General features: G+C 34.6%; 2 protein-coding genes and 2 long non-coding RNA genes across 4 annotated transcripts; 1 reads left to right on the top strand and 3 right to left on the bottom strand.

Annotated features, from left to right (window-relative positions):
• Positions 1 to 309: 309 nt before the first annotated feature.
• On the bottom strand, positions 310 to 1,104 carry LOC129945270 (uncharacterized). Its single transcript, XM_056054931.1, has one exon. It carries the CDS (start codon positions 1,102 to 1,104, stop codon positions 310 to 312), a length of 795 nt encoding a protein of 264 aa, XP_055910906.1.
• A 24-nt stretch (positions 1,105 to 1,128) lies between these two features.
• Positions 1,129 to 1,554, bottom strand: LOC129945260 (uncharacterized protein K02A2.6-like). The gene has a single exon (XM_056054922.1). The coding sequence runs from the start codon at positions 1,552 to 1,554 to the stop codon at positions 1,129 to 1,131; it is 426 nt and encodes a 141-aa protein (XP_055910897.1).
• A 9,208-nt stretch (positions 1,555 to 10,762) lies between these two features.
• On the top strand, positions 10,763 to 11,846 carry LOC129940624 (uncharacterized). Its single transcript, XR_008780727.1, has 4 exons — positions 10,763 to 10,895; positions 10,954 to 11,254; positions 11,310 to 11,632; positions 11,697 to 11,846. It is a non-coding gene; the product is annotated as an uncharacterized LOC129940624 (long non-coding RNA).
• Positions 11,847 to 12,547: 701 nt separating this feature from the next.
• Positions 12,548 to 14,703, bottom strand: LOC129940760 (uncharacterized). The gene is made up of 4 exons (XR_008780749.1): positions 13,985 to 14,703; positions 13,368 to 13,920; positions 12,785 to 13,297; positions 12,548 to 12,719 (listed from the first exon to the last, which is right to left on the bottom strand). It is a non-coding gene; the product is annotated as an uncharacterized LOC129940760 (long non-coding RNA).
• Positions 14,704 to 14,888: the final 185 nt, after the last annotated feature.

Genomic DNA, 14,888 nt, shown 5'->3' with positions numbered 1-14,888 from the left:
ATTAAAACAAGTATTATTCGACTTACTTTTTTTACAAACAATCAGCAGACGACAATCACAACAAACTCATTCCTTGTGATTTGAAAGGTATTTGTTGCTTGTGCTGTCAAAATGACAATGCAAACTGTGGTGATCGTCAATTCTATTAAATTAAAAAAAAAAACAATATTCTTCTTTTATCAAAAATGTTACTTTATTTCTCGAGTCCGTTAATCTAAATAATGAATCCACTTATTCTTACCCAACTCTCATTTGGGCTCATTAATAAATCATCAGCAGACGTTTACACTAGCCACATCTACCTTTCTTTTATAGATCGGAATCATCATCGTTGGCTGAGAGGTCAAAGTCATCATAGCAACCTGGCACTCTTTTGAAACGTCTGGGTTTTTCAACTGTCATTTCTTGAAAACTGCCATCTGCGTTATTATCTTCTGACATATCCAAACTCTCTGCAACTGGTGTTGACAACGGCAATACCTTTTTCACATGAGCAACATTTCTGTCGAAAAGAGAACCTGAAGCTTTGTCTTCTATAGTTACCTTTGGTCCAGTTCTGTTCAAAACCGTAAACTCGTTAGGTTGGAAAGGAGTATCTAACGTCCTTAACGGCTCTGTCCTTTTGGCCAACACTGTGTCCCCAACCTCAATCTCAGACTCTTTAGCGTGGCGTTTAGAATCTTCACTTTCTTTACCCTTTCTTTTTTGGATAGTATCTCTGTTTGCAAAGTCTGTGTTCGGTGGTGCTGCTTCCAGGTCATTTACCGATGGTATCTTGGATCTAATTGTTCTTCCATACATAAGTTCTGTGGGTGTCTTCCCTGTTTTTGCCTGCGGTGTAGTATAGTAATCCTTCAAATCAGCTTTCCAATTACGTCCCAGAGCATTACTTGTTTTTAAAAGTTTGTTGAGTGATCTGTTTTGTCGCTCTATTTCACCATTGGCTTGCGGCCAGTAAGGAGTAATAAAGTTGAGAATTATACCTCTTGACTTGCAGTAACTTTCAAATTCTTCACTTGCAAATTGCTTTGCGTTGTCCAGTGTTATTGTTCTTGGATACGCTAATCGGTTAAAAATGTTGTCTAGTCTAGTGATCGTGGACATAATTTCGATTTCTATATATCTGCTTTAGTAGTCAATAATAGCTAATATCCACTCACTGCTTGGCAACGGTCCTAAGAAATCAATAGCAATATGACACCAGGGCATTGTTGGAAATACCCTCCTTTGCGTTGGTAGCGGTCGAGATGGTAATCCCACTAAGCGAAAACCTTCACACTGTTTTACAAACTTTTCTGCATCCTTATCAATACCTGGCCACCAGACTCTATCACGCAATCGTTTCTTCATGTTAGTTTCTCCCGGATGGCCCTCATGTGCTAAGGTAAGCATACGTTGCCTAAGAGCATTTGGAATAACAAGTTTGTTTCCTCGGACAAGTGAATCATCAATTACACATAAATAGGACTGAAAAGGTGCGTATTGTTTTGCTTCGGCAGAATCCCATTGACCTGACTGTAAACAAATTTTTACCGCTGTCAGCTCTGGATCCATTTTAGGCTTTTTTTTCAATTTTAGATATGTCTATAGCCGCTGATTCTTTGATCACCAGAACAAAAAACTCACTGTCTGCGTCAAACTCTTTGTCATCACCACTTGTTGCCAATCTGGATAATGGATCCGCGATGTTTTCCCTACCCTTTTTGTACACAACAGTGAAATCGAATGATTGTAGTCGTAGCACCCACCTTTCAATACGAGCACATGGTCTAGATGTAGAATTGAAAATTGCATGGACGATGATCTGTGCCAAAAATTATGATGTCATCAATGTAATTTAAGGCATTTGTAATCTTCGCCAATATTTGTTCGATGACTTTCTGGAACATCTCTGGAGCACACGATAAACCGAACATCAATCGTTTGTACCGGAACATTCCCAGATGTGTTATAAATGTTGTGATATATCGACTCGATTCATCCAGTTCAATTTGATGGAAAGCATCTTTAATGTCAAGTCTCGTGATATATTTGGCATCCTTAAGTCTGTGAAGGAAATCCTCGTATGTTGGCATTAGGTGGTTTCCGTGTTTAATTGCCAAGTTTCCCCGCCTCATGTCGACACATAAACTTTAATCACCATTATCTTTCACGATATCAACCAAAGGCGATGTCCACTCGCTAAAATCGTTCACTTCTTCAATTATATCCATAGCCAAAAGTGATCTTAGTTTATCCTCAATTTTGATCTGTAATGCAATTGGTGGTTGTCTTGGATGTTGCTGCACTGGTGTTACTCCTTTATCTATTGGTATCTGCACTTTAACTGCCTTCATTTTTGGAAAAGGACGTTTACCATCTGTCTTTATGTAATGTGTTGGTTCTATAAGAGTACTTGGCAACCCAATTTTAACAATACCTAGCTGTTTTGCTGTTGAGTAACCTAGAACGTAAAACCTAGCATCTTCCTCAATAATTTTGCCATAATCATCTATAGATACTGTGGTGTCAACGACCTCCAGAACATTTAAAGGATCAGAATTCTTAAGGTAACCTTTAAAGTCGTATTCTGATGATTTTTGTTTGTAGTTTACTTTCAAATTTTGTCGCTTTAATTCGTCAATTAAATTCCTTCTTGTTCCGGAGTCAACAAGCACTTCAGTTAAAACACCTCCAATACGAACTAAAACCATTTCATTTCGATCATCTGCGTTAGCTATAAAATTTTGATTTTTGTTGAGGAAGATATCATCTACGTTATTAACTTTCTGAGACTTGTTGCGCCTGTCAGTCACCGTTTCATATCTTTTCCGTTTTCTATCGTTCAGGTAAAGTTTTGTTTGACATTTAATCTCAAAATGATTTGGCTTGCCACATCTCCTGCATTCTTTACCAAGTGCAGGACATTTTGAATCATTATTTTGGTGACTCTTTGACCCACAGCGCGTGCAATCCATTCTTGTTTTCGGGTTAATTTGAATTCTATTTACATCTGAAATCTCTTCAGAATTATTACCATGAACAGTCATTTGACTAGCTTAATATTTTACAGCCTGATAAGAATTTACCATTCTCATGATATCATCTAAAGTCAAGCTTTCTTTTTGTAGTAACTTTTCGCGTAAGTCCTGTGGGGCTAGGAGAATTGTTTTGTCTATAACGCTAATTTAGCGGCTTTCGGTTTCACTTTTACCAAAATTACAACGCCCAGCCTGTTCTTGTGCTCTTAGTAAAAATTTACAAAGAGATTCACCCGCTGCAGGTTTAAGGGTCCAAAATTGATTTCTCTTGAATGCGTCATGTTGTTTTGGTGCGAAATATTCACAAAGTTTTTCTATTAATATGCCGTAGGGGTCAACACGTTTTTCTTTATCTTCTACAACATCTGCTCCAGGTATTGTATAAAACACATTCTGAACATCTGGTCCTGCCTTTGCAAGGAAAATGTTTTTAAGTCGAGTCTTGTCAGTTATCTCATTTGCTGCCGCAATGAAATCAAAATTTCTTGTATACTTCTTCCACTCATTTCTTAACTGATGTGGTTGAAACTGCTTAAAATTGAATTGTTGAATTGAAATATCCCATTTGTCCATTTTGACCTTATTTAATCTTGTAACGCTTAACAATTTTATAAATTGTGTTCTTACCTTGTCTTCCCGACAGCTTATAAATTGGCTTATCGCCTTGTTTTAGTCTTCTTGACCGTTTTAAAGATTTTGATGTGGTCTCAAGGACTCTTTTGCTATGGTCTCACGGACTCTTTTGATATATTCTCACAGACTTTAAAATCTGTTTCACTTCTGCTGAGTAGGTATTCGATCCTCGTCGCCAATGTGGTGATCGAAAAAAAACAATATTCTCCTTTTATCAAAAATGTTACTTTATTTCTCGAGTCCGTTAATCTAAATAATGAATCCACTTATTCTAACCCAACTCTCAGATGGGCTCATTAATTAATCATCAGCAGACGTTTACACTAGCGGCACAAACCATGGAGTTTAATTTAACTGTCCGTTTATAGTTGAGTGTCCCAACAGTACAATTTAACTGGCCGTTAGCCCTTAACCTACATAGCTATTAAAATATTTATTGGTATGGCAAAATATTTAAAACCCAGTTAAATATTTAAATGAGGTTTTATTAAGATTACTAGTAAGGCCCGTTATGTGAGCAAGGATCGGGTTGAAATATTGAAAGTATAAAAGTAAAGAGTAAAACAATATGAGGTTTCATTTTCAATATCCCACTTTACATGCAGCTGTTATTTTGAAGCTGTCATCTTTTAACATTTTACAACGAGAAGTCCTTACCAAAAAAGGAATTCCACACACTTCAACAAAGCAATGAAAATATTTAAACATTTAATTATAAAAGCACTACTCGTCACACTATTTTTTCCTTACGGCCACGTGAAAAATAAGTCTGTGCGAATGCTCCATAAATAATTAAAGACTTTGATGGTGAATGCATGAAGTTTTCGAGAGTAAACAGTCGAAATTTCGTATTGGCCATTGAAAATTTCATGAAAAAGAAATATGGTGGTGGCTTTTTAGCGAATATCTTTTTTTCAGAATTTGTTAGTATTATAATATTAAAAATGAAATACTCTACTGTTTTCTTTTTAATAAATATTCTTTTCTTTTATTATCAACATTAAAACTCTTAGTACATATTTGAATATTCCATAATTCCTTTTTCGGGTTTAACCTTATTTTATTGTTGTTTTGACTCACAGTATAACCTACTTACTACTAGGTACTACCATTGGCTCTGAACTCGCAAGCGACTTAAATTTGCCCACTACGAGCAATAAAATTAAGGGTTGTGTGTGCAGTGGTAGTACTGTGTGGACCGTTTCTAGGGATCTAAGTGTTTTAATTCCTTTTTTGGTCTTGAATGTTGCTCTGCTAAGAGTACATACATTACAGTCGCTATTGCAAGACAGGTTCTATTGTTGACAGCTAAATTAAGCAAAAGCACCTTTTATTCGAAAATGCAAAGAGACAAATTAAGGTCTGACTAAATAGATCGTGATCAGGTCGAAAAGCAATCAAGATCTAAAAGTAAAAGTAACTCTTTTTTTCTTTTCTTTTTTAATTTAGTAAGTAAATCCAAACAATTCCAGTGTCCCTTTTAAAATAAGCAGCAACAAAACGAGCAGCAGTAGAAACCATCAGTTACATTTTAGTTTTTAGTTTATGACCATGTTATACAGTTGTGTTCTTAAAATTAGCTTATCACATTTTATTAGTTTGTCAATTATTTAAATAACACAAATTCGTATACAAAAAAGTATCATGTTATTTGGTATAACGGTCTTCTGTTTTCATATTAGAGACTTTTAGCTTTAAGTTAAACACTACTTGTCTCGGTGAACACACGTTGTTTCAAATTCTCTGGATAAAGAGTGTTCATAAAAATAGCAGTGGTTTTGATTTTATAATTAAAAAGTGTTAAAAATTCAATTTTTTTATTTTTAGGTAAGTAAATGTTTTAATATTTAAAGTTTTAAGCAATATACTAGCATATACAAAATTAATAAATATTAGCTCAATAGTAAACAATTTGACGGTCAAGACAATGCACTGAAGAAATTCGAAAACTTATTTGAAAACAGCGTTTCAAGGCTGCTCAGCAAAAATAGTCAGTAACGCCATAAAATGGCAAAATAAACCAAAAACGCTAGGCCTAAAAAGGATGACTACTGAAAGAACTGAAAAATTATTCAGTTAGCAAAACGGAACCCCTCCATAGGCTCTAGGAAAATAAGAAATGAATTTCTACTGTCTGTTACCGCTGTCACCATACGAAGACGTCTTTTATAAGCAAAGTTACCGGGCCTATTTATCAAATGGGGGGTATAAGGGATGCAACCGAGTATGTAAAAATTCTCGAGGAGGTTATGTTATCCTATGCTGAAGAGGATATGCCTTTGGTTTGGGTATACCAACAAGTCTTTGACCCAAAGCATACGTCAAAAAAGGCAAAACCATGGTTTGCGCAGAAGAAGTTATCCGTTATGGAGTGGCCCACTCAATCCCCCGACCTTAACCCCATCGCAGATTTGTGGGGGGATATCAAGAACCCAGTTCATAAATCAAAACCCTGGAATTCGAAAAAATTATGCTAAGCAGTGCGTGATTCGTGAAACGGAATACCAGTCGAGATGTGTCAGATTTTAGTGGACTCTGTGCCAAGTAGATGCGAAGCATCATAAAAAACAATGGTTATGCAACAAAGAACTAATTATAAGCTAACATTATTTGTATACTTAACTTATTAAAGTTTTCCTTACTTCTTACATAATAGATCTAGTACTTTGTCATGCACTGCTATTTTTATGAACAGCCATATATTTAAAAAACGGTTTTTACTATGAAAAGCTAACAGTAAAAAAGCCAACAAAAAAATTAGATTTCGTTTTACTGTTGGTGTTCCAATTTTTTGCTGTTCCGTTCACATCATTGAAAATTTTACTGATGAAAGAAACAGTAAAAAAGAAACTCTTCAAATTTACTGATTGCTATAAACGCTCATCAGCAAATAATTTCAGATTCCTCCTGTTTTAAATTATACTGATAGCTATAACCGGCCCCTTAATGTCTTATTGAATAATTTCTTGAAAAATCTAAAAAACGGAACACTCTAGCATCACTGACATAATAATTTTGCTTTGTCTGCTATTACACGATGAATCTAGATGCATGCGACACTTCGAACATCATAAGTGCAAAAGAGAAAAAAAAAATCGAAAACATGAGACGCAAGAAAATCGACCTGTGTCGCACGGGTAAAATTTTCCTTGCGACAATTTGACGTTTCTCTGTTCTCTTATTCGTATTTTTGCTATTCTCTTTCATATGGCTTCGTTGTTCGAGAAGCAAACTTCGACGGACAGTTCATTTTGTAGAAATCTATGTCTTTGTTTTTGACTACGTAAAATTGTTGTCAATATAAATCCTTTCTATACATAATAAAACCCATAAATTTTACAAAACAAAATGTTTTTTATTGATTTTAAAGAATAACAAAATTTTCTCGATTAATAAAAATTAAACAGACAAACAAACAAGTCGATGACGAAATAAAAATTAAAGAGAACTGTCAAAATAGATTCATGAATCTAGTTTCAACCAAAAACACTCTATATAAAGATATAAATCCCCGGTAGACATCTTGGTTTGCCTACAAGCTAAACCGGAAATCAGCCTCATAAACTTTTTCATAGTATGCGTGTAATTTCTCCTCTAATTTATTAAATTTCCCCAAAAACCTCAGTAAGTGTGTCTATGTATGCGTGAAAACACGTCAATTTTTCTCGTTGAATTCGTCCACATTACAAATACAACAATGTAAACAAATGGGTTTTGGAGGGTGATACGTACGAAGGATTTATATCTTTACTAGAGTGTTTTTGGTTTCAACGTGTAATAGCACTTGAGAAACAGGATAGGATCACAAAGAAGAATTCGAAGATGTCGCATGCATCTAGATTCATCGTGTAATAGCAGACTTTGCAGTTGTGGGTAGAGCATTTAAACCAAAAACACTCTATTACCGCGTTTACAAGGAGAATTGAATCCGAATTGAATCAGGATTTAGCGCCGTATAGACCTGGATCGGATCGAAATAGGATTACTCGATCCGATCCCACTGAAAGAGGTGAATCGAATCGAAAATTTGTTTGTAAACCTGAATCGGGGAATCGAGTTATTGGTGTGTGAGGTTTTGCTTGTGTGCGTGCGATAATTGTTTTCTCTCTTGTTTGTTCTAAGCAAAAAGACTCCATTTAAATGGAGTATTTTTGGTTCTAAGCTGAATTTAATTTGGCGCTCGTCTTTGTGTTTAGAGCATTGTTCTAAAATTTTAAGTTTATTTAAAAGTAGCAGTACACACACAAATAAAACCGAAATGTCATTTCGATTCCTCGATTCAGTACCACCATATACTTGAATCGAAATCTCAATTCGATTCGATTCGATTCCTCGATCTCGTCTTGTAACCAGGGTATATATATACCGCGTTTACAAGGAGAATTGAATCCGAATTGAATCAGGATTTAGCGCCGTATAGACCTGGATCGGATCGAAATAGGATTACTCGATCCGATCCCACTGAAAGAGGTGAATCGAATCGAAAATTTGTTTGTAAACCTGAATCGGGGAATCGAGTTAATGGTGTGTGAGGTCTTGCTTGTGTGCGTGCGATAAGTTTTTTCTATCTTGTTTGTTCTAAGCAAAAATACTCCATTTAAATGAAGTATTTTTGGTTATAAGCTGAATTTAATTTGGCGCTCGTCTTTGTGTTGAGAGCATTGTTTTAAAATTTGAAAATTATTCACGTAGCAGTACGCACACAAATACAACCCAAATGTCATTTCGATTCCATTTGAATTCGATTCCTCGATTCAGTGCCACCATATACCTGGATCGAGGTCTCAATTCGATTCGATTCGATTCCTCGATCAGAGAGAAAAAACTAAATGAGAGAGCCAAATTTCCTCGTCTCCGTCCCTTTGGAACCTCTTACTCTCATTTTTTATAGCGTGTTGAATTCGTATCGGTGTATACATGTTTTCACCTCGAAGAGCAGAGAGAATCGAGACATTTGATATTTCTGTCTCTCTCTGGTTTTCACAAATTAATTCTAGCAAACAATTTTCGTTTGTCAATGAATTACGGTAAACGTTAAAACGGAAGATTGTGGTGAATTTGTTTTTCTTTTCTCTTTCTTTGAGTTACAAATAGATGGCATTAACAACCAAAACCAGAAAAGATGTGTTCAGAAAGAGTGTATAACAAGGTTAAGGTTTTTTAGACTAGACTTTATTTGTTATGAACAAGTACATGTTTTTTATAAATGTATGTTATGTTTATTTCAATAGTAATACCTTAACTAATAACTTAACTGCTGTTTTATCTACAATATACTGCATTGAATTATTTTACATCGAATTAATTATAATAGGGGGAAATAATAAAGGTCTACAGTTTACCGGGAATATTTATATAAAATATCCATATCTTCTGTAATTGCGGTATCAATCGATATTTTCTGGATTTTAGTGTTAACGTAACATTTATTAATTATGAAATTTGGCTGCGATAATAATTACTTGAACACAGCATTTTCTATGTTTATAGTTATTCAGGTTTAGCCCTTAACTTGGATTTGCATTTATTTATGAATAGCCTAAAAAGTTTAGCAATTATCTATGAATAACAGATTTTTCCTTGTCGCTATATAACTGAAAGATAAGATATAAATAAATAGTAGAACTGGAAAACTTATAAAAATGATGCATAAGACTTAAATTTTGGTTGAAGAACAAATTTGTATATTCTCTTCACAAAACTACTGACCTAGCGAGAATACAAATACTTTTACTTTTGTACAAAAGTACTTTTCGGCTTACATATGTAGTTAAGCCTTTAAAAACAGCACACTAGCATAGTGAAAATAGCTTATCGCCAATTCACAAATCTTATGCGATGAAAATTGGCAACAGAAGTTCACGGTTTTTTATTTAGTCTCTACTTAAATCACTTATTTTCAGCATTTTGGAAATGTCGGTAACATAAAGAAAATAAACAACGAGTACACACAAATACAATAGGAATGTAAAAAAGAGATGAGTATATAAAAATGTTTTCAATGTTTCTGCGTTGTTTTATTTTAATGATCCATGTTTACATTCTTTAACTCTCGTTGTCAATGTTCCAGCAACTCTCGCAGCCAAAATTAAGTCGATGAACTCTAAAAATTGAACTAAATCTGAGTTTTTTTGCATTTTTCAACGGTCTGAGCGAAAATTAAACGCATAAACGCAGCTATAATAATAAAACTAATAATAGTTGAAGTGCTTTCAGAGTTTTATGTTTCTAGGTCCTAATTCTCATTGCACCGTTGCACCACCTTATTTATTTTACTCACTTAATAATTAAAACTGGCTTCAAATAACTAACAAATATTTCTCTAAATGCGTAATTTACAATTGTTGCTAAATCTTCACATTTTTTTTATATGGAGTTAATACATATGCAAGTTTATGTGCAAATCGCAGCTTGTAGGCAAAAAGAGAGCAACCGTCGAAGTTGGTTCTCTCGTTTAGTTTTTTTCTCTCTGTCCTCGATCTCCTCTTGTAACCAGGGTAATAGAGATCATAGAGGAAATATATTATCTAGAGTCCCGACCGGTACCCGTCCTACCTGAAACACCCTCAAATTTTATTCGAGGTGAACTCTCTCAAATTCGAGGTAAACTCTCTCAAATTCGCTATCGGTGAATACATGTGAGTGGAGAAAAAAAAGCAAAATGGGGGATTGGGCTAAAAAGAAACTTATGGAATTTTTGTGACCTGTCAAAAATGACAATCAATTTTGCAAAACAAAACAATGGGTTTCGGATTTTAAGAGTAAGTTTTTGTTTATTGTTTTGATTTTTAATATAAATTGATATTTTTCAGACCAAAATTCTTTATAATGAAGGGGGTATTTAAAAGTTTACTTCATTGAATAAAAAGTAAGTCAAATTGCAGTGAAGGAGGTGCAACAATAATCGATTTATTTTATAGTCTGTCTTTTCATTTTGGATAGTGCCATAATGCAGGAAGCAATTTCCCTTAAGTAATCTGGAAGGCAAACCAAATAAGGCGCTAATTTGCAGATAAGTTTTTTGTATAATATATTTCTCTTAACAAAATAATACCAATGTTTTTAATTACAGATACTGCCCATTGTTTTTGTATGTACTTCTCAATGGCAAGAGCTGCCGCAGGCGTTGACGGCGGAGGTGTCCCCATCAAAACCATTAGAAACAACACCACCAAGTCAATGATGCAAATGGAAGTTTTGCCATGTAATAGTCGACCGCTGACGCCCTTCTCCAACAATTGTGTAAGTACGTATCGAAACATTCATATCGTAGTCAACTAGCTTAATCTTCATCTTCTAGGTGTAAAGAGTTTACTACCAGTCTGCAGTTCTGCAAGAGACGCAAGAAAAACAAGAATACAATCGCAGGAATACTCAAAAATTGTCCAACCTTGACTGTAAGAGAGTTCAAATTTTAAATCTACAACGAATCCATTTATTTTGCTCCTAAGAATCGCTGGCAAATATACGGAGGCAAATGACCTGGCCCGACAAGAATCCCCAAGAAGCCAAACAGATTCAGATCAGTCTCTCGGCAGCTACTGACGATGTCGGCGAGTGGAATACATCGATTTTCACACAGAAAATCAACATCAAAAAAAGTAAGTCAACTTCCATTTAAGATTTCCTTGTTAATGAAAATTAATTTCTTTATAGTCACGACAATTTAGCAGCGTCATGGTCAACCTGCCGATCAACTATTCACAGTGAATAACCTCCATTCGCAGCGGAAGCGATCTCTGCGTTGTCGACAATGCGAAAACAATATCGCATTCAATTGCTTGCTAACTACCATGTGCCCAACGTTCTGCTTGTGCGTTGTGAAAAGCCACTGAAGCCTGGCACGTCCACTGAATTGATCCTCAAGCTAACTAACCCAACGATGTACCATATGGCCACAACCATTATGAAACTGCCAACCAAGGATGAGGAACGGCGAATGATCGACTTCGAATAAAAGTTCAACGAAAGGAACCAAAGTAAATAACAATCGAATTGTAAATTCTTATTCTATGTATGTTGTTTCTCTTATTTTTTTTATAGTTTCACCACTTGAAGAAAGTCCAATAAAGTAACAATCAAATTGAACTTCACACCTGAAGAAGGACTGAAACCAGGCGATGATGTTACCCTTAGTTTCTTGATGAAATATACTTTTGTGAATACATACACACGCCCGAAAAGAAAGAACGTCAAAAATCATCGAAAGTTTTTGTAAAAGTTGGTCAAATTGAAGCCTAAATTTATTTCTATGTATATCTAGAAATTAATCTTTTTTGCAAACAACTTGTTTATTTATTTTGAGCTATAGTGTAAATTTTGTATATATTGTATATTCTACTATTTCTTTGCTGACTAGGATTATTTTTATTCAAAATTATTTATTATTTACTTTACTTTAATAATAAAGGAATTTGTTTTGAATTCAAAGATGTTGGTGCTTTTTTCTTCAGGGGTTGAATTCGGTTGAATAAAGGGAATTTTGAAGAATATACAAATGGTAATGTACAAATTGATCGTTGTTTGGGGGCAGCACAACTCGAACCTTGAACAAAATGTTACCTACATAACTAAAATGTTTGTTGGAATTTTTACCCGCCCATTTAAACGCTATAAATTTGATTAGATGAAAAGTACGAAACAAATTTAAGCGAAATATTGAAAAAATATTGTAGATTTGGAAATCATCACAATTACCACCAATTATAACGTTGAGTGCCGAATGGAATTTAAAAACATATTTGAATTAATTTCATTGTATTTAAAAAATATATAAACATGATTAACAAACCAGGGAGTCTACATGTTTAATGATTCAAATTATTTTTATTTATCACAAAAAAGAATACAATATGTAAAATTGAATATGGATATAAGTTAAACAAATTGTTTTTATTCATATGCTCATCCTTGCCAACAAAAAGGAGACATTTAACATTTTGAACTAATATATATAAATGGTATCTGATGTTTGTGGTGATGAGTTAGTGTGATGTTGGTGCGAAGTTTTGAGTTCGCTATTGCTTGATATAGAACCCCCAGCTGTGATGATTCTCATCGTATCAGCTGAAAGAAGATTTTTAATTATAAAATAAATTACCTCAAGCAGAAACATAACACTTTTCACTTACTCTCTGTTGTAAAACATTAAGCTTATAGTGCCAGATCAAGAACATTTGCCTTGTAGAGCGCTTCTGTGACTTTTTCGGCTTGTTTTAGACCCGCCTCTGAAAGAGAAAAACTTAAAAAGCTAAAAGAAGTGATTTATTTGTTTATTAAATCACCTCAATTGTCTAGAAGCGTCATATCTTCAGCTAGAATCGTTTGTGCTTTTCTCTTCTCTGGTGATTTTTTGTGTTGTTCCATGAGAAATGCAATTTTTTCCAGTGGAATAAAACTATTTGAACAACGTGAACGACTTGAGAAGATTCTCGACTTCAGAATCTGGCATTTTTAAAAAGAACTGATAAAGAGAAAAAGGCGACGTTTTTTCTTCGTCCAGCCAAATACCATCACCAGCAAATTTTCCGATCTTGTCTCCTTCTTCGTTGGTAACAAGAGGCAGAATTGAATTGAAGATATTGACGGCATTGAAAGCAATAAATCATAATTGAAAGAAGGTATTTCAATTGAATTCCAGAGACCTACAATTTAAATTAGAAAAAGCGAAAATTAAGATAGTTCTTATTTTATTATTTTTAAACACATCCTCACCAACTACATCACAAAGTTCGCCAAAAAATGTAAAAGGAAGATATTCAAATGTGAATTTCTGCAAAAAAGAACATAGTGAAACAGATCAATTGGCCAATCCTCGGTGGTAGGCACTGTCTTGAAAAACTGACTGTAGATTAAATTAACTATTGTTCACATGATGAGGAAGGACTTGCATTCATTGCGATCTTTCGGCTATCCGTAGCTGGCTGAAAGAAGAGCTTTGCATTGCAAAGATGGTGGCACATTACGTGAATGTGCTACTACTATCACACGCTGCAATTAATTCAACTTGTATTTGTATTTGGCTTGGCTATGAATGACCACGAAGTAAAGATATTCCTCAACTTTATAACAACTCTCGACTTGTATATCCATCTCATCAAATGAAGCATGTCAGATAGGTTGCAAAGCGAAGCTTTTCAGACTTCTGCGACATCGATCCCTTCGCTGTAATCGGCCCTTCTCATTCCTACAGGGTTAACAATGAGGATATAAGCCATCAGAATAGAGCGATTTGATCGCCAGCCTTGTTGAGCAGTGTAATTTTTTACTAAAAAACAAAACAAAACAATATTCATATAATTTGAGTTAAAAATTAATATGAACACATTTACCTTCAATTTGTACCTATTCACTCCACAATAAATATGTCGGCGTTGCTGGCTTCCTACGCGGGGCTTCCACTTCCACTTTTCTTGTTGCAACGTAATCCTTGGTTTCTTCTTTATCTGAGGATTAAATTAAATTCAATATATATTTTTATTTCAATAAATTAATATTTTGTTTTACCTTTATTTGCTTTATTGATACTGAATTTTGGTTTGTTTACATTTTCGTAGAATTGTCAAAATACTCACCTCGCTGTTGATCTGTCAAAACTTGACATAACTCAAATTGGGATACGTTCGCATTACAGTTCTAGGGTGCGCTTATACTTTCAGCACGATTTTTTCTGTTTTTAGGGAAATTTTTCATAAAATACATAGAATTTGTGTGCCAAAAGCATTCAAATATTATTTTTAGCACAGTTTTCACTAAAAAGAAGTTGTAAAATTCATTTTTCTAAAAATATTGCATTGATTTTTTAATTTTTGAATTCAACGGATTTCTTTTTTGAACGTCTGAGTTCACCTCATAGTTTTTTCCCCCGCGGTCGAGCAATGTGGGCACAAATTCCATAACAACTACATTCATAATGGCTTGGTCCCATAAGAAATGCACGGGACCACTAACACATGCTTATCCTTATGGACAAAATCCTCCCAATTTAGCTTGTAGGCCGAAAGAGAGCAAACCCATTAAGTCGGGACTCTAGATAATATATTTCCTCTATGATAGAGATATGTCAGAGATACCGAAATGTCATTTCGATTCCATTTGAATTCGATTCCTCGATTCAGTGCCACCATATACCTGGATCGAAATCTCAATTCTATTCGATTCGATTCGATTCCTCGATCTCCTTTTGTAACCAGGGTATTGGTTTGCCTACAAGCTAAACCGGAAATCAGCGTCATA

The sequence above is a fragment of the Eupeodes corollae genome, chromosome 1 (genome assembly GCF_945859685.1).
Source record: "Eupeodes corollae chromosome 1, idEupCoro1.1, whole genome shotgun sequence".
In the NCBI taxonomy this organism is placed as follows: Eukaryota; Metazoa; Arthropoda; class Insecta; order Diptera; family Syrphidae; genus Eupeodes; species Eupeodes corollae.
This window is presented reverse-complemented; position numbering and strand designations above follow the sequence as displayed.

What these genes read in the sequence shown, in the direction of transcription:
- LOC129945260 (XM_056054922.1), bottom strand. Translation starts at nt 1,554, where the DNA reads ATGGATCCAGAGCTGACAGCGGTAAAAATTTGTTTACAGTCAGGTCAA.
- LOC129945270 (XM_056054931.1), bottom strand. Translation starts at nt 1,104, where the DNA reads ATGTCCACGATCACTAGACTAGACAACATTTTTAACCGATTAGCGTAT.